Source organism: Salvelinus alpinus, chromosome 21, assembly GCF_045679555.1.
Source record: "Salvelinus alpinus chromosome 21, SLU_Salpinus.1, whole genome shotgun sequence".
Taxonomy (NCBI): domain Eukaryota; kingdom Metazoa; phylum Chordata; class Actinopteri; order Salmoniformes; family Salmonidae; genus Salvelinus; species Salvelinus alpinus.
This window is the reverse complement of record NC_092106.1, coordinates 44,787,695-44,813,151: the sequence shown is the minus strand read 5'-3', so window position 1 is coordinate 44,813,151 and position 25,457 is coordinate 44,787,695. Positions and strand designations below refer to the sequence as shown.

At 45.3% G+C, this 25,457-nt stretch overlaps 1 protein-coding gene across 2 annotated transcripts in view; it reads left to right on the top strand.

The window, feature by feature from the left end:
• The window catches only part of LOC139548349 (voltage-gated potassium channel subunit beta-1-like), a 261,322-nt gene that overhangs the window by 207,811 nt on the left and 28,054 nt on the right, over positions 1 to 25,457 (top strand). For both annotated transcript variants that reach the window (XM_071357980.1, XM_071357981.1), the window contains exons 3-4: positions 1,177 to 1,214; positions 24,974 to 25,053. In XM_071357980.1, the coding sequence (XP_071214081.1) occupies positions 1,177 to 1,214; positions 24,974 to 25,053 (118 nt within the window). The remainder of the gene's footprint in view (positions 1 to 1,176; positions 1,215 to 24,973; positions 25,054 to 25,457) is intronic.

Here is a 25,457-nt window from a genome sequence, read left to right as displayed (position 1 = left end):
TGTCTAAAACCCCTAACTACTAACCCTGTCCAGCTGTACACCCATACCTCAGGTTAGGAGTGTGATGCAACCTCTTTACAGGTTCATGACTCAGCCTTCTGTCTGACCTGTCTTTGGTATTTAGAGGGCAGTCATGAGTATGGGATTGCACGCATGCATGTACACACACACACACACACACACACACACACACACACACACACACACACACACACACACACACACACACACACACACACACACACACACACACACACACACACACACACACACACACACACACACACACACACACACACTCACATGCACACACACTCACATGCACACACACACTCACATGCACACACACTCACATGCACACACACACACACACACACACACACTCACATGCACACACACTCACATGCACACACACGCACATGCACACGAACACACACACACGCGCACGCACGCATGCATGTATACACACACACACACATACACGCACGCACACGAACACACACACACTCACATGCACACACAGACGCACACGCACGCACGCACATGAACACACACGAACACACACACACACCCACACACACGTATACACACGCACACGCGCACACAAACTCACATGCACACATACACACACGCACATGCACGCACACGAACACACACACACACGTACACCCACACACACGCACGCACATGAACACGTACACACACGTACGCACACGCATACACACACACTACACACACACACACACACACACACACTGTATGCACTCTGCTTGCATGCTGTTCTCCTGACAGGGCAGATTTGTACCGGCAGTTTATTCTGTCTGGGCTCAGTGCTGTTGCTTCAGGGAAAAGGCCTGTAGGAATTACTCCCCCTGACATCCCAGTCTCAGCCTTTAACATACGTTTAGTAGCTGTTAGCACAACGTCTGGGATTCTGCCAATGTAAAGTGTTTGACTTGGACTGAAATAGGTGCCGGTACTGTTTATATTGACGTGCCGGAACTCCTCAATACTTTTGATCTGATATTCTATAAGAGCAACAGGATCTGGAGCAGTATTCAGCTCCTGCCTATGTCAAGGACTGGGCACATGTCCAGCGATGTACATGGAGGAACCACAGTTTCCCCGATACTGGGATGCTACAACTTCTAACCGCTATCTCTGTCTCTGTTTTAGGTACCTGGGTAACGTTTGGTGGTCAGATTACAGACGAGGTAAGACCGTCCTTTCCTAATATTTTTTTCTATTTGGTTTCATGGAGACAGGAAATGGATACAGTCTTTAACCTCTGGAGTTCACTGGTTTCTACTGCTCTACACCTACTCTACACTTCAGCAGACACAAAGTTAGTTATGTGTTTCAGAGTACTCGCTGTAAAATCTCTGCGTACCACTTAGTGTACAGCAACGCAGTGTGATGTGTGGTAGGGCCAGCCTGCCCTGCGGTCTGCGTAATGTAGTCCCCTTAGCTACGGCACGGAGAGAGAGACACGGGGACAGAGAGAGAGACAGGGACAGAGAGAGAGACACAGGGACAGAGAGAGAGACAGGGACAGAGAGAGAGACAGGGACAGAGAGTGACACGGGGACAGAGAGAGAGACAGGGACAGAGAGAGAGACACGGGGACAGAGAGAGAGACACAGGGACAGAGAGAGAGACAGGGACAGAGAGAGAGACAGGGACAGAGAGTGACACGGGGACAGAGAGAGAGACAGGGACAGAGAGTGACACGGAGACAGAGAGAGAGACAGGGACAGAGAGAGAGACACGGGGACAGAGAGAGAGACAGGGAAAGAGAGTGAGACACAGGAATGGAGAGAGAGACAGGGACAGAGAGAGAGACACAGGGACAGAGAGAGAGACAGGGACAGAGAGAGAGACAGGGACAGAGAGTGACACGGGGACAGAGAGAGAGACAGGGACAGAGAGAGAGACACGGGGACAGAGAGAGAGACACAGGGACAGAGAGAGAGACAGGGACAGAGAGAGAGACAGGGACAGAGAGTGACACGGGGACAGAGAGAGAGACAGGGACAGAGAGTGACACGGGGACAGAGAGAGAGACAGGGACAGAGAGAGAGACACGGGGACAGAGAGAGAGACACAGGGACAGAGAGAGAGACAGGGACAGAGAGAGAGACAGGGACAGAGAGTGACACGGGGACAGAGAGAGAGACAGGGACAGAGAGTGACACGGGGACAGAGAGAGAGACAGGGACAGAGAGAGAGACAGGGACAGAGAGTGACACAGGGACAGAGAGAGAGACACAGGGACAGAGAGAGAGACAGGGACAGAGAGAGAGACACAGGGACAGAGAGAGACACAGGGACAGAGAGAGACAGGGACAGAGAGAGAGACAGGGACAGAGAGAGAGAGACAGGGAAAGAGAGAGACACAGGGACAGAGAGAGAGACACAGGGACAGAGAGAGAGACAGGGACAGAGAGAGAGACACAGGGACAGAGAGAGACACAGGGACAGAGAGAGAGACACAGGGACAGAGAGAGAGACAGGGACAGAGAGAGAGACAGGGAAAGAGAGAGACACGGGGACAGAGAGAGAGACACAGGGACAGAGAGAGAGACAGGGACAGAGAGAGAGACAGGGAAAGAGAGAGACACGGGGACAGAGAGAGAGACACAGGGACAGAGAGAGAGACAGGGACAGAGAGAGAGACACAGGGACAGAGAGAGAGACAGGGACAGAGAGAGAGACAGGGACAGAGAGTGACACGGGGACAGAGAGAGAGACAGGGACAGAGAGAGAGACACGGGGACAGAGAGAGAGACACAGGGACAGAGAGAGAGACAGGGACAGAGAGAGAGACAGGGACAGAGAGTGACACGGGGACAGAGAGAGAGACAGGGGCAGAGAGTGACACGGGGACAGAGAGAGAGACAGGGACAGAGAGAGAGACACGGGGACAGAGAGAGAGACACAGGGACAGAGAGAGAGACAGGGACAGAGAGAGAGACAGGGACAGAGAGAGAGACACAGGGACAGAGAGAGAGACAGGGACAGAGAGAGAGACAGGGACAGAGAGTGACACGGGGACAGAGAGAGAGACAGGGACAGAGAGAGAGACACGGGGACAGAGAGAGAGACACAGGGACAGAGAGAGAGACAGGGACAGAGAGAGAGACAGGGACAGAGAGTGACACGGGGACAGAGAGAGAGACAGGGACAGAGAGTGACACGGGGACAGAGAGAGAGACAGGGACAGAGAGAGAGACACGGGGACAGAGAGAGAGACACAGGGACAGAGAGAGAGACAGGGACAGAGAGAGAGACAGGGATAGAGAGTGACACGGGGACAGAGAGAGAGACAGGGACAGAGAGTGACACGGGGACAGAGAGAGAGACAGGGACAGAGAGAGATACAGGGACAGAGAGTGACACAGGGACAGAGAGAGAGACACAGGGACAGAGAGAGAGACACAGGGACAGAGAGAGAGACACAGGGACAGAGAGAGACACAGGGACAGAGAGAGACAGGGACAGAGAGAGAGACAGGGACAGAGAGAGAGACAGGGAAAGAGAGAGACACAGGGACAGAGAGAGAGACACAGGGACAGAGAGAGAGACAGGGACAGAGAGAGAGACACAGGGACAGAGAGAGACACAGGGACAGAGAGAGAGACACAGGGACAGAGAGAGAGACAGGGACAGAGAGAGAGACAGGGAAAGAGAGAGACACGGGGACAGAGAGAGAGACACAGGGACAGAGAGAGAGACAGGGACAGAGAGAGAGACAGGGAAAGAGAGAGACACGGGGACAGAGAGAGAGACACAGGGACAGAGAGAGAGACAGGGACAGAGAGAGAGACACAGGGACAGAGAGAGAGACAGGGACAGAGAGAGAGACAGGGACAGAGAGTGACACGGGGACAGAGAGAGAGACAGGGACAGAGAGAGAGACAGGGACAGAGAGAGAGACACGGGGACAGAGAGAGAGACACAGGGACAGAGAGAGAGACAGGGACAGAGAGAGAGACAGGGACAGAGAGAGAGACACAGGGACAGAGAGAGACACAGGGACAGAGAGAGAGACAGGGAAAGAGAGAGACACAGGGACAGAGAGAGAGACACAGGGACAGAGAGAGAGACAGGGAAAGAGAGTGAGACACAGGAATGGAGAGAGAGACAGGGACAGAGAGAGAGACACAGGGACAGAGAGAGAGACAGGGAAAGAGAGAGACACAGGGACAGAGAGAGAGACACAGGGACAGAGAGAGAGACAGGGACAGAGAGAGAGACACAGGGACAGAGAGAGAGACAGGGAAAGAGAGTGAGACACAGGAATGGAGAGAGAGACAGGGACAGAGAGAGAGACACAGGGACAGAGAGAGAGACAGGGACAGAGAGAGAGACAGGGAAAGAGAGAGACACAGGGACAGAGAGAGAGACACAGGGACAGAGAGAGAGACAGGGAAAGAGAGAGAGACAGGGAAAGAGAGAGACACAGGGACAGAGAGAGAGACAGGTTGAAGAGAGTGAGACACAGGAATGGAGAGAGAGACAGGGACAGAGAGAGAGACACAGGGACAGAGAGAGAGACAGGGACAGAGAGAGAGACAGGGAAAGAGAGAGACACAGGGACAGAGAGAGAGACACAGGGACAGAGAGAGAGACAGGGAAAGAGAGAGAGACACAGGAATGGAGAGAGAGACACAGGGAAAGAGAGAGAGACAGGGAAAGAGAGAGAGACAGGGAAAGAGAGAGCGACACAGTGATAGAGAGAGAGACACACAGAGAGAGAGACACAGGTATATAGAGAGAGACACAGGGACAGAGATAGTCACAGGGACAAAGCGAGAGAGACACAGGGACAGAGAGAGAGGGACAGTGAGAAAAGGGATGGAAAGAGACAAAGGGACAGAGAGAGAGATACACACAGGGACAGAGAGAGAAAGGGACAGAGAGAAAGAGGGACAGAGGGACAGTGAGAGAGGGACAGTGAGAGAGAGAGACACACAGGTACAGAGAGAGACAGGAACAGAGAGAGACACAGGAATGGGGGGAGAGACACAGGGACCGAGAGAGAGAGAGAGGGACAGAGAGAAAGAGGGACAGAGAGAGAGACACAGGTACAGAGAGAGACAGGAACAGAGAGAGACACAGGAATGGAGAAAGAGTCACGGGGACAGATAGAGAGGGACAGAGAGAAAGACACACAGGGACAGAGAAAACATAGTCTCTGTGGGAAGTTGAAGGTTGTATTAACAGATATGGCCCTTGCTAGAACACCCTACATGGCCCTACATTAGTATGTGCATTTATTATGGACCCCATTAGTTCCTGCCAAGAAGCAGCTGCTCTTCCTCTTCCTGGATCCCCATTAGTTCCTGCCAAAGAAGCAGCTGCTCTTCCTGGGGTTTATTATAGATCCACATTAGTTCCTGCCAAAGAAGCAGCTGCTCTTCCTGGGGTTTATTATGGATCCCCATTAGTTCCTGCCAAAGAAGCAGCTGCTCTTCCTGGGGTTTATTATGGATCCACATTAGTTCCTGCCAAAGAAGCAGCTGTTCTTCCTGGGGTTTATTATAGATCCACATTAGTTCCTGCCAAAGAAGCAGCTGCTCTTCCTGGGGTTTATTATGGATCCACATTAGTTCCTGCCAAAGAAGCAGCTGCTCTTCCTGGGGTACAGCAAAATGTAGGCAGTTGTAAAAAACAAACAACAAAAAAAAAAACATTAGAATACCTTCGCAAAAGATTTCACAACACATTAATTAAGTTAGCCCTCGGGCCCTTACTCCACTACCACACAAAATCCATGGGTACATTTTTTTTATGCAAGTGAGTTAAGAACAAATTCTTATTTACAATGACGGCCTAGGAAGAGTGGGTTAACTGTCTTGTTCAGGGGCATAACGACAGATTTTAACATGTCAGCTCGGGGATTCGATCCACCAACCTTTCGGTTACTGGCCCAACGCTCTAACCACCTGCCGCCCCACTATACATGTGTGTATAATGCGTTTGTTATCGTGTGTGTGTATATGTGTCTGTGCCTATGGCTTCACAGCCCCCGCTGTCCCTAAGGTGTATTTTTATCCGGTCTCTTACTTGAATTTTACTGTTTGCATGAGGTACTTGATGTGGAATAGAGTTCCATGTAGTCATGGCTCTAGTAGTACTGTGCGCCTCCCATAGTCTGACTACCTGAACAGTCGTCCAGGTGTGACAAAACTAGGGCCTGTAGGACCTGCCTTGTTGATAGTGCTGTTAAGAAGGGAGTGCAGCACTTTATTATGGACAGACTTCTCCCCATCTTAGCTACTGTTGTATCAATATGTTTTGACCATGACAGTTTACAATCCACGGTTACTCCAAGCAGTTTAATCACCTCAACTTGCTCAATTTCCACATTACTTATTACAAGATTTAGTTGAGGTTTAGGGTTTAGTGAATGATTTGTCCCAAATGCAATGCTTTTAGTTTTTTAAATAGTTAGGACTAACTTATTCCTTGCCACCTATTCTGAAACTAACTGCAGCTATTTTCAGTCATTTCAGTTGCTGTAGTAGCTGACGTTTATAGTGTTGAGTTATACGCATACATAGACAAACTGGCTTTACCCAAAGCCAGTCGCATGTCATTAGTAAAGATTGAAAACGTAAGGGGCCTAGACAGCTGCCCTGGGGAATTCCTGATTCCACCTGGATTTTGCTTGAGAGGCTTCCATGCAAAAACACCCTCTGTGTTCTGTTAGAAAAGTCATTCTTTATCCACAATATAGCAGGGGGGTGTAAAGCCATAACACACACGTTTGTCCAGCAGCAGACTATGATCAATAACGTCAAAAGTCACACTGAAGTATAACAAAACAGCCACCACAATCTTTTTATCATCAGTAATTTGTGTTAGTGCTGTGCTTGTTGAATGTCCTTCCCTATAAGCGTGCTGGAAGTCTGTTGTCAATTTGTTTACTGAAAAATAGCATTGTATCTGGTCAAACACCATTTTTTCCAAAAGTTTACTAAGGGTTGGTAACAGGTCGATTGGTCGGCTATTTGAGCCAGTAAAGGGTTTTACTATTCTTAGAGAGCGAAATTACTTTTGCTTCCCTCCAAGCCTGGACCTCTCCTCTCCTGTTCTTTTGTTTTCTGTTATTTTGTGCTCCTCTCTCACTCTCTCTTTCTCTCTCTCGCTCTCTCTCTTGCTCTCTCTTGTTCTCTCTCGTTCTCTCTCGCTCTCTCTTTCTCTCTCTCTTTCTCTCTTGTTCTCTCTCGCTCTCTCTCTTTCTCTCTTGCTCTCTCTCGTTCTCTTTCTCTCTTGCTCTCTCTTGCTCGCCATCTCTCTCTCTCTCTCTCTCTCTCTCTCTTGCTCTCTCTCTCTCTCTTTCTCTCTCACTCTCTCTTGCTCGCCATCTCTCTCTCTCTCTCTCTCTTGCTCTCTCTCTCTCTTGCTCTCTCACTCTCTCTTGCTCGTCATCTCTCTCTCTTGCTCTCTCACTCTCTCTTGCTCTCACTCTCTCTTGCTCTCTCACTCTCTCTTGCTCTCTCTCTCGTTCTCTCCTCCCTCTCCCTCGTGGTGTTTTCCACTCTCTCGCACATCGATGCAACTTCACACTCTCCGCAGTAGTACTAACACTCAGTGTACCTGTGAAGTTGACATTTTGTTGCATTCTTCATGTACTTGTTTCCTTGTTTCAGTTTGACAAATACGTCCACAGTATCTGTAGTTAAATGACTCCACAGATAGTCAGTGACTTTTGGTGGTGATTTGATTTTAAAACCAATTGCCTAAACTTTATTTCACTTTCTAGTAGGCTTAAATTGAAAATATGGCAAACAGGAGTGGCAATATCGTCCGCTATTATCCTCAGTCATTTTCCATCCAAGTTGTCAGACCCTGGTGGCTTGCCATTTTTGCTAGATAACAATATATTTTTTTTTATTACTATGCTTGTATTTCATAATTTGGTCAGATATACTTGGATGTGTAGTGTCAGCATTTGTTGCTGGCATGTCATGCCTAAGTTTGCAAATATTGCCAATTAAAAAATAATTAAAGTAGTTGGCAATATCAGTGGGATGTGTTTAATGAGCCATCTGATTCAACAAATGTTGGAGCTGAGTTTGTCGTTTTGCCCAAAATTTCATTTAAGGTGCTCCAAAGCATTTTACATTCATTCTTTATGTCATTTATTGTTGCTTCATAGTGTAGTTAGTTCATTCAAATCAAACTTAATTTGTCACATGCGCCGAATACAACAAGTGTAGACCTTAATGTGAAATGCTTACTTACAAGCCCTTAACCAACAGTGCAGGTCAAGAAAGAGGGAGGGAGTGTGAGAGATGACAGTTATCAAAGTGATTAGGAAGGCTTTTGTGTTTCTCTAATTACATAATCTGTCCCTCTCTCACTTTCTCTCTCTTTCTCTCTCTCTTTCTCTGTATCTCTCACTTTCTCTCTCTGTCTCTCTCGCTCTCTTTCTCTGTCTCTCTCACTTTCTCTCTCTGTCTCTCTCGCTCTCTTTCTCTCTCTCTTTGACTTTCCTTCTCTTTCTCTTTCTCTCTAATCTCTCTCTATCTCTCTCTGCCTCTCTCTCTCTCTCTCTCTCTCTCTCTCTCTCTCTCTCTCTCTCTCTCTCTTTTTGTCTCTCTCTCTCTCAAATCAAATCAAACTTTATTGAGCCGAATACAACAAGTGTAGACCTTACCGTGAAACACTTACTTACGAGGCCTTAACCAACAGTGCAGTTCAAGAAGAGTCAATGTAAATAATATGGTGGCCGTGTGATTAATTGTTCAGGAGTCTTATGGCTTGGGGGTAGAAGCTGTTGAGGAGCCTTTTGGTCCTAGACTTGGAGCTTCGGTACCACTTGCCCTGAGGTAGCAGAGAAAACAGTCTATGACTTGGGTGACTGGAGTCTTTGACCATTTTGGGGGCTTTTCTCTGACACCGCCTAGTATATAGGTCCTGGATGGCAGGAAGCTTGGCCCCAGTGATGTACTGGGCTGTACACACTACCCTCTGTAGCGTCTTACAGTCAGATGCCGAGCAGTTACCATACCAGGCATTGATGCAACCAGTCAGCATGCTCTCAATGGCGCAGCTATGTAACTTTTTGACGATCTGGGGACCAGGAGTAGGAGTAGGCTGTCCTTGTAAATAGGAATTTGTTCATAACTGACTTGCCTAGTTAAAAAAAGGTTACACTAAGAGCATAACATGTTTGAATTCTTTTCTAACAAATACCCAAATGGAGATTAAGTGAAATATGAACATCTGCATTTGAATGTTCTTTTTTCTCATTATTTTATTTTATTAACAAAAGCATAAAGATGTTGATGAAGAAATACTGTACTGCTGTTTTTCAGTTAGAAATGTAACACTTTAGAGTACTGAAGCATCGAAAACATTGCAAGTTCAGGGATTTTCACAACAGTATCCGGGTTATAAAAAGTATATTGTCCTGCTAATAGGAAACATTTGCATGGTGTTCTACACCTGCTACAGTTGTGATGTCTTCACTATTATTCTACAATGTAGAAAATAGTTAAAATAAAGGAAAATCCTTGAATGAGCAGGTGTGTCCAAACTTTTGACTGGTACTTGCTTAATTAATTTGGTGAAAATTATGGTGTTTTTCTATTCTATGAAAAGCAAAAAACCCTCTGGGTTTCTGTAAGGATGGAATGGAAAATATGGCGCTGTACAACGTGATGTCTGGCAGTACATTACTGGGCTATTTAGCTAAAGAATCCTTGTGTCGTGCTTGTCTCAGAGCAGAGTGAAACGGTGCTAAAATGGATGTAGGCTTTTGCTTCTAACTTCAATATGCTCTTTAAATAAATACACAATTTTTAACAGTATATCTAAAAATCTTTTTTTTAATTATGTGACTCCCCGTCAATAATTACATTTAGAGGATTGGAGGACTCTAAATTAATATCTAAGGGGCATTTTCCTTTAGGATCTGTGAGAATATCTGAGAATATTTAAGGGGCTTTTATATCATTCTAAATTAATTAATAATCGCTTTGTTTAAAAAGTAACGATATTTTGGAGATTTAGTTTTCATTTAACATAGAGTGAGCGAGAAAAAAGACATTCTTGAACATGGGCTGAGACATTCTCACTAATTTGTAAATAAAGCCAGTTATTTAGAATTAATTATTATTTGAAACTTGATTATTTATCAGACATCACTTGCTTATATTCAGTCAATACATATCTTAAAAACCTCTCTAGGGTATGTGAGACGTTAGCGTCCCACCTCATCAACAGCCAGTGATACTGCAGGGCGCCATATTCAAAACAACAGAAATCCCATAATTTAAATTCCTCAAACATACAAGTATTTTACACCATTTTAAAGCTACACTTGTTGTAAATCCAGCCAAAGTGTCCGATTTCAAAAAGGTTTTACGACGAAAGCACACCAAACGATTACGTAAGGTATGAGCCAAGTCACAGAAAAAGACAGCCATCTTTTCAGCTAAAGAGAGCATTAACAAAAAGCAGAAATAGAGATAAAATGAATCACTAACCTTCGATAATCTTCATCAGATGACACTCATAGGACTTCATGTTACACAATACATGTATTTATGTTCGGTAAAGTTCATGTTTATATCCAAAAATCTGAGTTTAGGCTAGACGCCACTGTATCACTTGGCAAAAATCCAGAGAAAATGCATAGCGCCACATTAAAATGAATGACTATGAAAATTACTATAAAATCAAACTTTCATTAAATCACACATGAAAGATATCAAATTAAAGCTACACTGGTTGTGAATCCAGCCAACATGTCAGAATTCAAATAGGCTTTTCAGCAAAAGCATACGATGCTATTATCTGAGCATAGCACCATTGTAAACAAAAGAGAGAAAACATTTCAACCCTGAAGGAGCAACACAAAACGCTGAATAAAAATATAATTCATGCCTTACCTTTGACGAGCTTCTGTTGTTGGTACTCCAATATGTCCCATAAACATCACAAATGGTCCTTTTGTTCGATTAATTCCGTCGATATATGTCCAAAATGTCCATTTATTTGCCGCGTTTGTTCCAGAAAAACACCGGTTCCAACTTGCTCAAACATGACGACAAAATATCTAAAAAATGACCTCTAAACTTTGCCAAAAAATGTCAAACTACTTATGTAATACAACTTTAGGTGTTTTTTAACGTTAATAATCGATAAAATTGAAGACTGGGTGATATGTGTTCAATACAGGATTAAAACGATATGTAGCATGCCTTCTGTTTGATTGAAACGCATGTCTAGGACACCAGGAGTGCCTCGACTTCAAGATGGCCGTATTTCTTCATTACACAAAGGAATAACCTCAACCTATTTCTCACGACTGTTGACATCCAGTGGAAGCCGTAGGAACTGCAAGCAAGTTGCTTAGAAATCTGGTTTCCCAATGAAACCTCATTGAAAAGACAGTGACCTCAAAAAAAATAAAATCTGAATGGTTTGTCCTCGGGGTTTCGCCTGCTAAATAAGTTATGTTATTCTCACAGACATGATTCAAACAGTTTTAGAAACTTCAGAGTGTTTCCTATTCAAATCTACTAATAATATGCATATCTTATCTCCTGGCGATGAGTAACTGGCAGTTGAATTTGGGTATGTTTTTCATCCAAACGTGAAAATGCTGCCCCCTGCCCTAGAGAAGTTAAGAATACCATGGAATATTTGAACATTTTTGTTTTTCCATGTTTGTCTCAGAGCAGAGTGAAACGGTGTTGAAATAGATGGCCACAGCGGGAAGGCTATGTATTCTGTGCCCACTCGTGGTATCTCTCTTCGGTTACACATCCTTGGAATAGCAGAACAGCATAACAGTCCGGGCGGCCCTTGCTGTGCCTGGTGAGCAGTTGGTCAAGTTCTGTTGTCAGAAGAGGAATGAAAATGTCAGGGTGAACCGAAAACCTGACAAACCCGCCACGTACTGTATGTTGACTCTGCCTGTCGGAGGTGGAGTTCCAGAGCTCACAGGTGTGCCTGGCATGGATTGTGACTCCATCTCATTCCTCGCCCTTTTCAACGCAAGTGAGTCAATGACTATTCAAGCCATTGACTCACTGATGAATGAAGATGATGAGCAATCGGCAAAGGCAATCTGTAATCTGCGGGCATCACGGCTAGGTAAGAAATGTTTTATATATACACTGCTCAAAAAAATAAAGGGAACACTTAAACAACACAATGTAACTCCAAGTCAATCACACTTCTGTGAAATCAAACTGTCCACTTAGGAAGCAACACTGATTGACAATAAATTTCACATGCTGTTGTGCAAATGGAATAGACAAAAGGTGGAAATTATAGGCAATTAGCAAGACACCCCCAATAAAGGAGTGGTTCTGCAGGTGGTGACCACAGACCACTTCTCAGTTCCTATGCTTCCTGGCTGATGTTTTGGTCACTTTTGAATGCTGGCGGTGCTTTCACTCTAGTGGTAGCATGAGACAGAGTCTACAACCCACACAAGTGGCTCAGGTAGTGCAGCTCATCCAGGATGGCACATCAATGCGAGCTGTGGCAAGAAGGTTTGCTGTGTCTGTCAGCGTAGTGTCCAGAGCATGGAGGCGCTACCTGGAGACAGGCCAGTACATCAGGAGACGTGGAGGAGGCCGTAGGAGGGCAACAACCCAGCAGCAGGACCGCTACCTCCGCCTGTGTACATATTTACATATGAACATTAACCATATGTGTTCGCTTGATTTGTACTGTTCTGTAGTTTCGACCCAAAGAACTTTGAGTCCTGCAGGCCCAGGCATGGATCAAAGCTGGCGAGACATTCAATAACGTCATCTTCACAGATGAATCAACCTTGGCCCTTGAGCAATTTGCTCAAAATTGCTACAGGAAAAAAAGGAAGAAGATCAAGAAGATTAACGAAAGCATAAAGATGTTGATGAACAAATGTTGTTTTGAGTTAGAAATGTAACACTTAAGCATCAAAACATTGCAAGTTGAGGGATTTTCACAACAGTAGCCAGGTTATAAAAAGTATGTTGTCCTGCTAATAGGAATCATTTGCATGATGTGCTACATTTTTTATTTTAACCACATCATTTGTATCTATCTGCTATGCTTGTGAAATATGAATAATAATACTTTTTCCCCTTTCCACGTTAAAGATAAATTGATAAAGTGTTTTTAGCCACAATCGGCCCCAACCCCCATTAATACATTTGGACACAGTCGATAGCATGCTGGACTTCGGGCTAGAATGTTGAGGGTTCAAAACCTGCTCCCTGCCTGCTATAACGACTGAGTTTGATACACCTGTTATTGGATATGGCTGAAAAAAACCTTCCTAATTAGCGAACTTTATGTAAAAAAAATAAGCACAATCGTTTGTCTCTACATTAACTAACATATTCCTCTCAATTGTAAATGTTTTGCTTGACTCGTTATGATGTTATAACTACATACATTTGCTTCCCCGTAATGTTTTGTCAGCCATCTTTACTGAAGTCACCAGGGACGGGTGGCCCTCGTCAAATTCGTCATTGGAACCACTCGATATGATTGATCATATAAAAACCTTGGGATCCAAATGCATAATGAGTGCTCTAACTCCCCCTGGTGGTGGTCTGGAGCAATGAAGCCGTGACGCTGGGTACCTCTAACTCCCCCTTGTGGTGGTCTTGAGCTATGAAGCCGTGACGCTGGGTACCTCTAACTCCCCCTGGTGGTGGTCTGGAGCAATGAAGCCGTGACGCTGGGTACCTCTAACTCCCCCTGGTGGTGGTCTGGAGCAATGAAGCCGTGACGCTGGGTACCTCTAACTCCCCCTGGTGGTGGTCTGTAGCTATGAAGCCGTGACGCTGGGTACCTCTAACTCCCCCTTGTGGTGGTCTTGAGCTATGAAGCCGTGACGCTGGGTACCTCTAACTCCCCCTGGTGGTGGTCTGGAGCAATGAAGTGGTGACGCTGGGTACCTCTAACTCCCCCTTGTGGTGGTCTGTAGCAATGAGGCCGTGTCGCTGGGTACCTCTAAGTCCCCCTTGTGGTGGTCTGTAGCAATGAGGCCGTGACGCTTGGTACCTCTAACTCCCCCTTGTGGTGGTCTGTAGCAATGAGGCCGTGTCACTCGGTACCTCTAAGTCCCCCTGGTGGTGGTCTGGAGCAATGAAGCCGTGACGCTGGGTACCTCTAACTCCCCCTGGTGGTGGTCTGTAGCAATGAAGCCGTGACGCTGGGTACCTCTAACTCCCCCTGGTGGTGGTCTGGAGCAATGAAGCCGTGACGCTGGGTACCTCTAACTCCCCCTGGTGGTGGTCTGGAGCAATGAAGCCGTGACGCTGGGTACCTCTAAATCCCGCAGCTCGCAACTTTTAAAAGAGTAACAACTGTAGTTACAGTTCGAAGTTTCTCTTGAGTGAGCAGCCTGATGAAAGCCAGTCAATATTTAAATCACCCAGAAAATATACCTCTCCGTTGATATCACATACATTATCAAGCATTTCACACATTATCCAGATACTGACTGTTAGCAGTTGGTGGTCTATAGCAGCTTCCCACCAGAATGGGCTTTAGGGGAGGCAGATGAACCTGTAGACATATTACTTCAACATTATTTAACATGAGATCCTCTCTAATCTTTACAGGAATGTGGTTCTGAATATAAACAGCAACACCTCCACCTTTGGCATTTATTTTCTGTAAATGTTACAACCATGTATTGCTACCACTGTATCACCAAAGGTATTATCTAAGTGAGTTTCAGTGATTGTCAGAATAAGAATGTCATCTGTTACTAGAAATGATTGATTTCATTAAGCTACATATGTTAACGTGGGCTATTTTTAAACACTTTTCTGGGATGCTTGACTGTTTTCATTGCTTTACTGGGAAGCTTAGCAGAAGTATACATGCTCATGTTATTTATGTTAGTGCAGGGTGAGCTGCACACAGTGGACTTCCTACTAAGACACACCTCCTCAGTGCTAACAGTATAAATCTGGTTCATAGGCACATGATTACTGCATACAACAGCTGTGGGATCAGCAGAGGCATTCCGGGCAGTTAGAGGGACATAAATTAGGTTACTTACATTGTGTCTTCCAGCACCCCTGGGATAATGTACATTTGCTGAAGCATTGTGACAACTCAGCGACACAATGGTAGGGATTAACTGAGCCGGGTTTGGGTCATTGACCCTTCTGTCACACACACATGCGTGCTGTGGAAACCCATACAGACATTTCTGCAGAAGGGACATCCCACCATACACGCACACACACACACACACACACACACACACACACACACACACACACACACACACACACACACACACACACACACATACACATACACATACACATACACATACACATACACATACACATACACACATACACATACATAGGCTTGCTTTTAGTCAACAACATCCCTGTCCCCATTGCCTGTTCCTCCCATCTCCTTGTCCAGTCAACCCTGCCTTGGGTCCCATCCAGTGTCCATGTCTGTCCCTCAGCCCCTAAACCCACACGACACATTAACACACAATCACAGCTGTCTCTGCCTTAGGACCCATCCGAAGCACGTACTTACCCTCCCGATCATCACAATCTCCATCCACACACCATGCCATTGGGTTCAAAAGAATCCCTGCCTCTTCAGAACTACCCTGTTCACCCCTATAAACATAGCAACAACCACAAGCCATACCTAAAGCCCCATCCAATCCCTCTGCCCTCGTCCTTGTCCTCTCTGGACGCTCTCTTCTTAATTCACCATCTCCATAGTAACCAGAGACTCTCTATACCTTCTATGCCTTCAAACTGGGTGGCCCGAGCCCTGAATGTTGTTTGGCTGACAGTCGTGGTATATCAGGCCATATACCACGTGTATGACAAAACATGTATTTTTACAGCTCTAGTTACATTGGTAACCAGTTTATAATAGCAATAAGGCACCTCGGGGGTTGGTGGTATATTGGCCAATATACCACGGGCTAAGGGCTGTACCCAGGCACTCCTTTGCTTTGCGTCGTGCATAAGAACAGCCCTTAGCTGTGGTATATTGGCCATATACCACACCCCCTTGCGCCGTATTGCTTAATTAGACCCTGACCTAAGGTTTGAGTGGCTCTATGCAACACCCTTAAACAACTGCCTAATTAAGAAAACATTATTCTTTAAGGGAAACCCTTAAGATGTTTTATGCAATCGGGCCGTGGCCCCTGCCCTCGTCTGGCGACATTAAAATTACACTCGTCTCCATCCCTGTCACTATTACACACAAACACACACACACACACACACACACACACACACACACACACAAACAAATAACATGGTGTCTCAGCATTGTGTCACCATAGACTAGGGAGGGGAGGCCTCTGTGTATTCAGACCCCACACTCCCCTGTAACTGATGATTAGCTCTATCTGTCACAGGACAGGGGGTGTTAGGGTGAGGGTGAGGTTTAGGGTTAGGTTTAGGTTTAGGGTGAGGGTGAGGTTTAGGGTTAGGGTTAGGTTTAGGTTTAGGTTTAGGTTTAGGTTTAGGTTTAGGGTTAGGGTTAGGGATACTGTTTGTGCTGGTATCAAACCTTGGGTTGCACGGGCCTATTGCAGCTTCTCGCTCTGTCTGCATATTGCAAGTCAGTCCGGTTTGAAGAGGGTAAGGGAACATTGGGCAGTTATTGGCCTGAAAGATCAATGGAGGCCGAGAGCTCGGAGGGGTCACCTGACAACGATGAGATGAAGACAACGATGAGAGGAAGACAACGATGAGAGGAAGACAACGATGAGATGAAGACAACGATGAGAGGAAGACAACGATGAGAGGAAGACAACGATGAGAGGAAGACAACGATGAGATGAAGACAACGATGAGAGGAAGACAACGATGAGAGGAAGACAACGATGAGAGGAAGACAACGATGAGAGGAAGACAACGATGAAAGGAAGACAACGATGAGATGAAGACAACGTTGAGATGAAGACAACGATGAGAGGAAGACAACGATGAGAGGAAGACAACGATGAGAGGAAGACAACGATGAGAGGAAGACAACGATGAGATGAAGACAACGTTGAGATGAAGACAACGATGAGAGGAAGACAACGATGAGAGGAAGACAACGATGAGAGGAAGACAACGATGAGATGAAGACAACGATGAGAGGAAGACAACGATGAGAGGAAGACAACGATGAGAGGAAGACAACGATGAGAGGAAGACAACGATGAAAGGAAGACAACGATGAGATGAAGACAACGTTGAGATGAAGACAACGATGAGAGGAAGACAACGATGAGAGGAAGACAACGATGAGATGAAGACAACGATGAGAGGAAGACAACGATGAGAGGAAGACAACGATGAGAGGAAGACAACGATGAGAGGAAGACAACGATGAAAGGAAGACAACGATGAGATGAAGACAACGTTGAGATGAAGACAACGATGAGAGGAAGACAACGATGAGAGGAAGACAACGATGAGAGGAAGACAACGATGAGATGAAGACAACGATGAGAGGAAGACAACGATGAGAGGAAGACAACGATGAGAGGAAGACAACGATGAGATGAAGACAACGTTGAGAGGAAGACAACGATGAGAGGAAGACAAGGATGAGAGGAAGACAAGGAATTGATTACATTCTGAGGGTAAACAATTAGAAAATATATTAAGAAGAAGAAAAAGCATTAATATATAAATAATTGAATAAACAAATAATATAGTAAATAATGAAAGATCACACCAAGGGATTAAGGGATTAAGAGCTGCAAAGAAATAAGTGTTGACGGTGTGGCTGGTTTCTATGTCGTGACTTAGTGTGTTATGCTAGAGTCAATGGTGGTGCTCGTGAATAGTCATGAGTTGTGGGATAGGACTGGAATGGTGGTGCTCATGAATAATCATGAGTTATGGGATAGGACTGGAATGGTGGTGCTCATGAATAGTCATGAGTTGTAGGATAGGACTGGAATGGTGGTGCTCATGAATAATCATGAGTTATGGGATAGGACTGGAATGGTGGTGCTCATGAATAGTCATGAGTTGTAGGATAGGACTGGAATGGTGGTGCTCATGAATAGTCATGAGTTGTAGGATAGGACTGGAATGGTGGTGCTCATGAATAATCATGAGTTATGGGATAGGACTGGAATGGTGGTGCTCATGAATAGTCATGAGTTGTAGGATAGGACTGGAATGGTGGTGCTCATGAATAGTCATGAGTTGTAGGATAGGACTGGAATGGTGGTGCTCATGAATAATCATTAGTTATGGGATAGGACTGGAATGGTGGTGCTCATGAATAGTCATGAGTTGTGGGATAGGACTGGAATGGTGGTGCTCATGAATAGTCATGAGTTGTAGGATAGGACTGGAATGGTGGTGCTCATGAATAATCATTAGTTATGGGATAGGACTGGAATGGTGGTGCTCATGAATAGTCATGAGTTGTGGGATAGGACTGGAATGGTGGTGCTCATGAATAGTCATGAGTTGTGGGATAGGACTGGAATGGTGGTCCTCATGAATAGTCATGAGTTATGGGATAGGACTGGAATGGTGGTGCTCATGAATAGTCATGAGTTATGGGATAGGACTGGAATGGTGGTGCTCATGAATAGTCATGAGTTATGGGGTAGAACTGGAGGTTTGTGCTCATGAATAGTCATGAGTTATGGGGTAGAACTGGAGGTTTGTGGATTTTGAGTATGTTGGAGTTGTCTATAGTGCTGTTGTTCAGTAGGTGGTTTAGAGGTAGGTCTATAGGAATAATCAAATCAAATCACATTTTATTGGTCACATAAACCCTGTTTAGCAGATCTTATTACAGGTGTAGCGAAATGTGTTTCTAGCTCCGACAGTGCAGTAATATCTAACAAGTAATATCTAACAATTCCACAACAACTACCTAATACACACAAATCTAAGTAAAGGAATGGAATTAAGAATATATAAATGGACGAGCAAAGTCAGAACGGCATAGACTAAGGTCTGGGTGGAGGACAGGGAAGGGTGGGGGAATATGGACAGGGGGTCTGGGTGGAGGACAGGGAAGGGTGGGGGGATAGGGACAGGGGGTCTGGGTGGAGGACAGGGAAGGGTGGGGGAATATGGACAGGGGGTCTGGGTGGAGGACAGGAACGGGTGGGGGGATATGGATAGGGGGTCTGGGTGGAGGACAGGAACGGGTGGGGGGATATGGATAGGGGGTCTGGGTGGAGGACAGGAACGGGTGGGGGGATATGGATAGGGGGTCTGGGTGGAGGACAGGAACGGGTGGGGGGATATGGACAGGGGGTCTGGGTGGAGGACAGGAAAGGGTGGGGGGATATGGATAGGGGGTCTGGGTGGAGGACAGGAACGGGTGGGGGGATATGGACAGGGGGTCTGGGTGGAGGACAGGAAAGGGGTGGGGGGATAGGGACAGGGGGTCTGGGTGGAGGACAGGAACGGGTGGGGGGATATGGACAGGGGGTCTGGGTGGAGGACAGGAAAGGGGTGGGGGATAGGGACAGGGGGTCTGGGTGGAGGACAGGAAAGGGGTGGGGGATAGGGACAGGGGGTCTGGGTGGAGGGCAGGGAAGGGGTGGGGGATAGGGACAGGGGGTCTGGGTGGAGGGCAGGGAAGGGGTGCGGACCCAGATTAGGGAAATGGTTCAGATTAGGTGTGGGATGTTCCAGGTCAGGATTCAGTGCCAGGTCCAGGGTTCTGCAGGGAGAGTTATGGAGGTTAAGGTTAGGGTTAAATGTTAAATGTCCATAGACACAGTCTATGGAATGGGATGGGTTGATACTTGACAAGTATCAACCCATCCAGGGAATGTATGATGACAGGGAATGTATAATGTTTGGGGTGGTAGCTGGATGTTTGGAGTAGGGTGTGTGTGTGTGTGTCTGTCCTTGAAGTATATATTTTTTTGTGTAGGGAGACTATGTGTGTGTGTCTGTCCTTGAAGTATAGTTGTGTGTGTAGGGAGACTATGTGTGTGTCTCTGTCCTTGAAGTATAGTTTTCTGTTTAGGGAGACTATGTGTGTGTCTCTGTCCTTGAAGTATAGTTTTGTGTGTAGGGAGACTATGTGTGTGTCAGTACATGGAAAAAAGACTGTTGTGTCCAATAAATTGATTGTGTTGATGAGGGAGGGTGGCATATTTGACTGTTATGATGGGATGATGGTTGTTGAGAATGTCAATGAATGTTGTAAAGTGTACCAGATCATGTTCCAACACCCTAAAGATATCATCCAGGTATCATCTATAAAACATGGGTCTCAACGGGCATTTAGTCAAGGCTGTCATCTCCCAGTCTGCCATATAAATGTCATTAGCCAGAGAGAACTTCTTACCCATCGCCGTCCCACCAATCTGGAGGTTGTGTTGGTAATTGAATGTGAAATCATCATTTTTTAAAGCCGAGTTGTAAGAGCTGTAGGTGTGAGTATGATCTCTCTGGATCAGGATATCTCCAGAGTCTACAGCTGCCAAGACTGATGAGATGTCTATGTTGGTGTATAGAGAGTCTATGTCTATGGCGAATAAGTATGCATGTGCTGGGACTGGAATGGTGTGGACTCTATGAAGTGGTATGTGTCCTTAAGGTAGCTGGGGTGCCTTTGTGAGATGGGATTGAGGAAGTAGTCAATGAATTCAACTGCTGGTGAGGACTCACTCCCACAGTCTGACACAATCAGTCTTCCTTTCGGGACCTCAAAAGGGACTGTCCAGGTACCTGGTGCTTGATGGATCTTAGAGAGGAGATAGAAGAGTCTCTGGGTGGGTCTGGTCCATCTATATTTTCCCTTTTGTCTACAGTATGTGTAATGCATTTATTTCCATAGAGGTCTGCTATTATTTGTTGGCTTCAAAGAGGTACTGCTGGTTATCCATGATTATTATCTTGGAGACTTTGTCTGTTGGTTATCCATGATTATTATCTTGGAGACTTTGTCTGTTGGTTATCCATGATTATTATCTTGGAGACTTTGTCTGTTGGTTATCGATGATTATTATCTTGGAGACTTTGTCTGCTGGTTATCCATGATTATTATCTTGGAGACTTTGTCTGTTGGTTATCCATGATTATTATCTTGGTGTCACGATCGTCTTGATAAGAGAGAGAGGACCAAGGCGCAGCGCGTGAAAAATACATCTCCTTTTATTAAAGAGACAAAAATGAACAAAACAAAACAACAAACTGACGAACGTGAAGCTATCTTAACAAATAAGTGCTGACACTAAACACTTAGACATAGACAATTACCCACAAATGCATGATGCCCATGGCTGCCTTAAATATGGCTCCCAATCAGAGACAAATGAAAGACATCTGTCTCTGATTGAGAACCACTCAGGCAACCATAGACATACCTAGAAACATTCACTCAACCATAGACATACCTAGAAACATTCACTCAACACAAACTCATACACTAAAACCAACACCCCCTTTACCATATAACCACCCAAAACGACAAAACACAAACATTCCCCATGTCACACCCTGACCTAACTAAAATAATAAAGAAAACAAAGAATACTAAGGCCAGGGCGTGACACTTGGAGACTTTGTCTGTTGGTTATCCATGATTATTATCTTGGAGACTTTGTCTGCTGGTTATCCATGATTATTATCTTGGAGACTTTGTCTGTTGGTTATCCATGATTATTATCTTGGAGACTTTGTCTGCTGGTTCTATGGTTATGTGTTTATTTTTCCCTCATTTGGCTATGGCTTGTTAGGGGTTAAGGGTTAGAGGTTAGGGATTGAGGTTTAGGAGTTAGGCTATGGCTTGTCTTTCTTCTAATGTCATATAGTGAGGTTATGGTAGAGGTATGGGAGTCTCTGATCATTAGTGTGTTGGTTTTGATGAGGTTATGGTAGAGGTATGGGAGTCTCGATCATTAGTGTGTTGGTTTTAATTATTTTCCTAATTGGTACTGATATTGTCTGTGGTTTGGGTTCCATCTAGATGGGGCAGTGAATGGTAGGGTCAGGTAGTCAGATGTATAATCAAAATAGGCTAGTAGTTTGAGAGATACCCAGGTTGACATATACAGTGGCTACAGGCTTGCCTAGTTAAAAAAAAAGGTAAAATATAAATAAATGCAGGCAGCCATTTTGAATGAGTAACATATTTAGAAGAGTTGGACAGATTACACACACAACACACAAACACAGGCAAAAATTGTGTGATTTAAAATAGTTTTGAGTGGTGTAGTAGGAGAGTCTCACAGCAGCACCAACACCTCATCACCTTCACAGTATATGAACACACACAGCACCTATTGTGTAACAGGGGACTCTGTGGAGTCTGTTTGTGTTTGTGAACAGAGCCCCAGGACCAGCTTGCTTAGGGGACTCTTCTCCAGGTTCATCTCTCTGTAGGCGATGGCTTTGTTACAGAAGGTTTGGGAATCACTTCCTTTTAGGTGGTTGTAGAATTTAACATCTCTTTTCTGGATTTTGATCATTATCGGGTATCGGCCTAATTCTGATTATTTGGTGTTTTATGTTGTACACGGAGGATATTTTTTGCAGAATTCTGCATGCAGTCTCAATTTGATGTTTGTCCCATTTTGTGAATTATTGGTTGGTGAGCAGACCCCAGACCTCACAAACATGAAGGGCAATGGGTTTTATAACTGATTCAAGTATTTTTAGCCAGATAATAATTGATATGTCGAATGTTATGTTCCTTTTGATGGCCTAGAAGGCCCCTCATGCCTTGTCTCTCAGATCGTTCACAGCTTTGTGGAAGTTACCTATGGCGCTGTTGTTTAGGCTGAGGTATGTATAGTTTTTTGTGTGCTCGAGGTGTCTAGATGGAATTTGTATTCGTGGTCCTGGCGACTGGACCTTTATTGGAACACCATTATCTTTGTCTTACGGAGATTTTCTGTCAGGGCCCAGGTCTGACAGAATCTGTGCAGAATATCTATGTGCTGCTGTAGGCCCTCCTTGGTTGGTGACAGAAGCACCAGATCATCAACAAACAGTAGACATTTGACTTCAGATTCTAGAAGGGTGAGGCCGGGTGCTGCAGACTGTTCTAGTGCCCTCGCCAATTCGTTGATATATATGTAGAGGGTGGGGCTTAAGCTGCGTCCCTGTCTCCCTCCATGGCCCTGTGGAAAGAAATGTGTTTTTTGCATATTTTAACCGCACACTTGTTGTTTGTGTACATGGGTTTTATAATGTTGTATGTTTTTCCCCCAACACCACTTTCCATCAATTTGTATAGCAGACCCTCAAGCCATATTGAGTCAAAAGCTTTTTTTGAAATCAACAAAGCATGAGAAGACTGCATTTGTTTTGGTTTGTTTGTTTGTCAGTTAGGTTGTGCAGGGTGAATACGTTCTCTGTCGTACGGTAATTTGGTAAAAAGCCCATTTGAAATTTGCTCGGTACATTGTTTTCACTGAGGAAATGTACAAGTCTGCTGTTAATGATAATGCAGAGGGAGAGGCAGAGGAAGAGGGAGAGGGAGAGGGAGAGGCAGAGGAAGAGGGAGAGGGAGAGGGAGAGAGATGACAGTTATCGAAGTAATTAAGAAGGCTATTGTGTTTTTCTAATTACATAATCTGACCCTCTCTCTCTCTCTCTCTTTGTCTCTCTCTCTCTTTGTCTCTCTCTTTCTCTCTCTCTCTCTCTCTCTCTCTCTGTCACTCTCTCTCTCTCTCTCTCTCTCTCTCTCTGTCACTCTCTCTCTGTCTCTCTCTCTCTTTCTCTCTCTCTCTTTGTCTCTCTCTCTGTCTCTCTCTCTCTCTGTCACTCTCTCTCTGTCTCTCTCTCTCTTTCTCTCTCTATCTTTGTCTCTCTCTCTCTGTCTCTCTCTCTCTCTTTGTCTCTTTCTCTCTCTGCCACTCCCTCTTTCTCTCTCCTTCTTTCTCTCTGTCTCTCTTTGTCTCTCTCTGTCTCTCTTTCTCTCTCTGTCACTTTCTCTTTCTCTCTCTCTCTCTCTCTCTCTCTGTCAGTCATCCATCAATCAGCCTTTAATTTAACAGTCTATTGTCCCTACTCTAGTTCCCTTCATCACAACTACTTTTTGATTGACAGACTGTTGTCACCAGCCATTCAGTGTTTCAGTTCTTTTCCTCTCTTTCTTCCTCTCTTTTCATCCTGTCGCACACACACACACACACACACACACACACACACACACACACACGCGCGCACGCGCACGTACACATGCACGCATGCACACACCAGGGTTTGGATCCCTGCCTAATTTCTAGCCGCAGTGGCAAAGATAATTTTAGGAGAGTTGATAGACAGATCCTCAGCAGGGGGGAGGACATTGGTTTAGCTCTGTTAGTAGCAAGGCCTCCAAAGTCCTCTCCGACTCAAATAGGGAGAAGGTTAGACACACACAGACACTCACACTCCCAGTCTCACAACGAGACAGATACACCCTTGCTCACACACCGCCGCAGAGGGAAATTTAAGCAAATTCACTTACAGCCCCATTGCAATAAAGGGAATTGAATCTGAGAACAATTCAGCGTGATGATGTATGATCTTCAGTCTGGGTGAATCATTGTGAAGTCTACTGCCTCAGCCTGCTGCATTGACACACTGAAACACACTAGAGAGAGGAACAGCTCAGCTCTCTAGAGGGACAACTATAGAACCAGACTAGAAACACTATCTATAGTACCCTGGAAGAGAGAAGGCAGAGAGTGGAACTGAGAGGAGGAGCAGAGCTCAGACATAAAGAGGGTTTTTCACCAAAAACTTTTTTGCTGTTCTTAGATAGGTGGGGTAAATCCTGGCTGCTAACCTCTGGTTCCTACACACCCGATATGTGATGATGAGGATGAGGATGAGGAAGATGAGGATGTGTGTGTGTGTGTGTGTGTGTGTGTGTGTGTGTGTGTGTGTGTGTGTGTGTGTGTGTGTGTGTGTGTGTGTGTGTGTGTGTGTGTGTGTGTGTGTGTGTGTGTGTGTGTGTGTGTGTGTGTGTGTGTGATGCGTGTGTGACATCTTTGACCTCTGACCTCTGTGTGTTTTCCCAGGTGGCCGAGCATCTGATGACCATGGCGTATGAGAGCGGGGTCAACCTGTTTGACACAGCGGAGGTGTACGCTGCTGGAAAGTGAGTCAGGATATAATAAACCTCTTTATATGTTTCTTTTTAATGGAAGGGAGTGAATGTTATTTATTATAAAGGGTTACATGGGGAAAATCTGACATCTCTGCAATGAAAATGGATGGCCCTCCCTTCAGCAAAATATTTCTTACCTAAACCCTCACTGAACGCTTAAAACAACTTAAACAAGTGACCCTCCCCTGTACCCCAAATAACAATTAAAACATAGAGTGAAGAGCAGAGAATATGTCTCCTGTTTACCCTCATTTTATGGACAGACCAGACATGCAGTTTTACAAACTGTTTGTCCTGTAAGCATTGCATGGCAATGCAGAAATTTGACTGAAATTGAAAAAGCATGACCCTCCCCTATTTCGGTCTTGGTACCCATTCTGTAAATGTCGATCCAT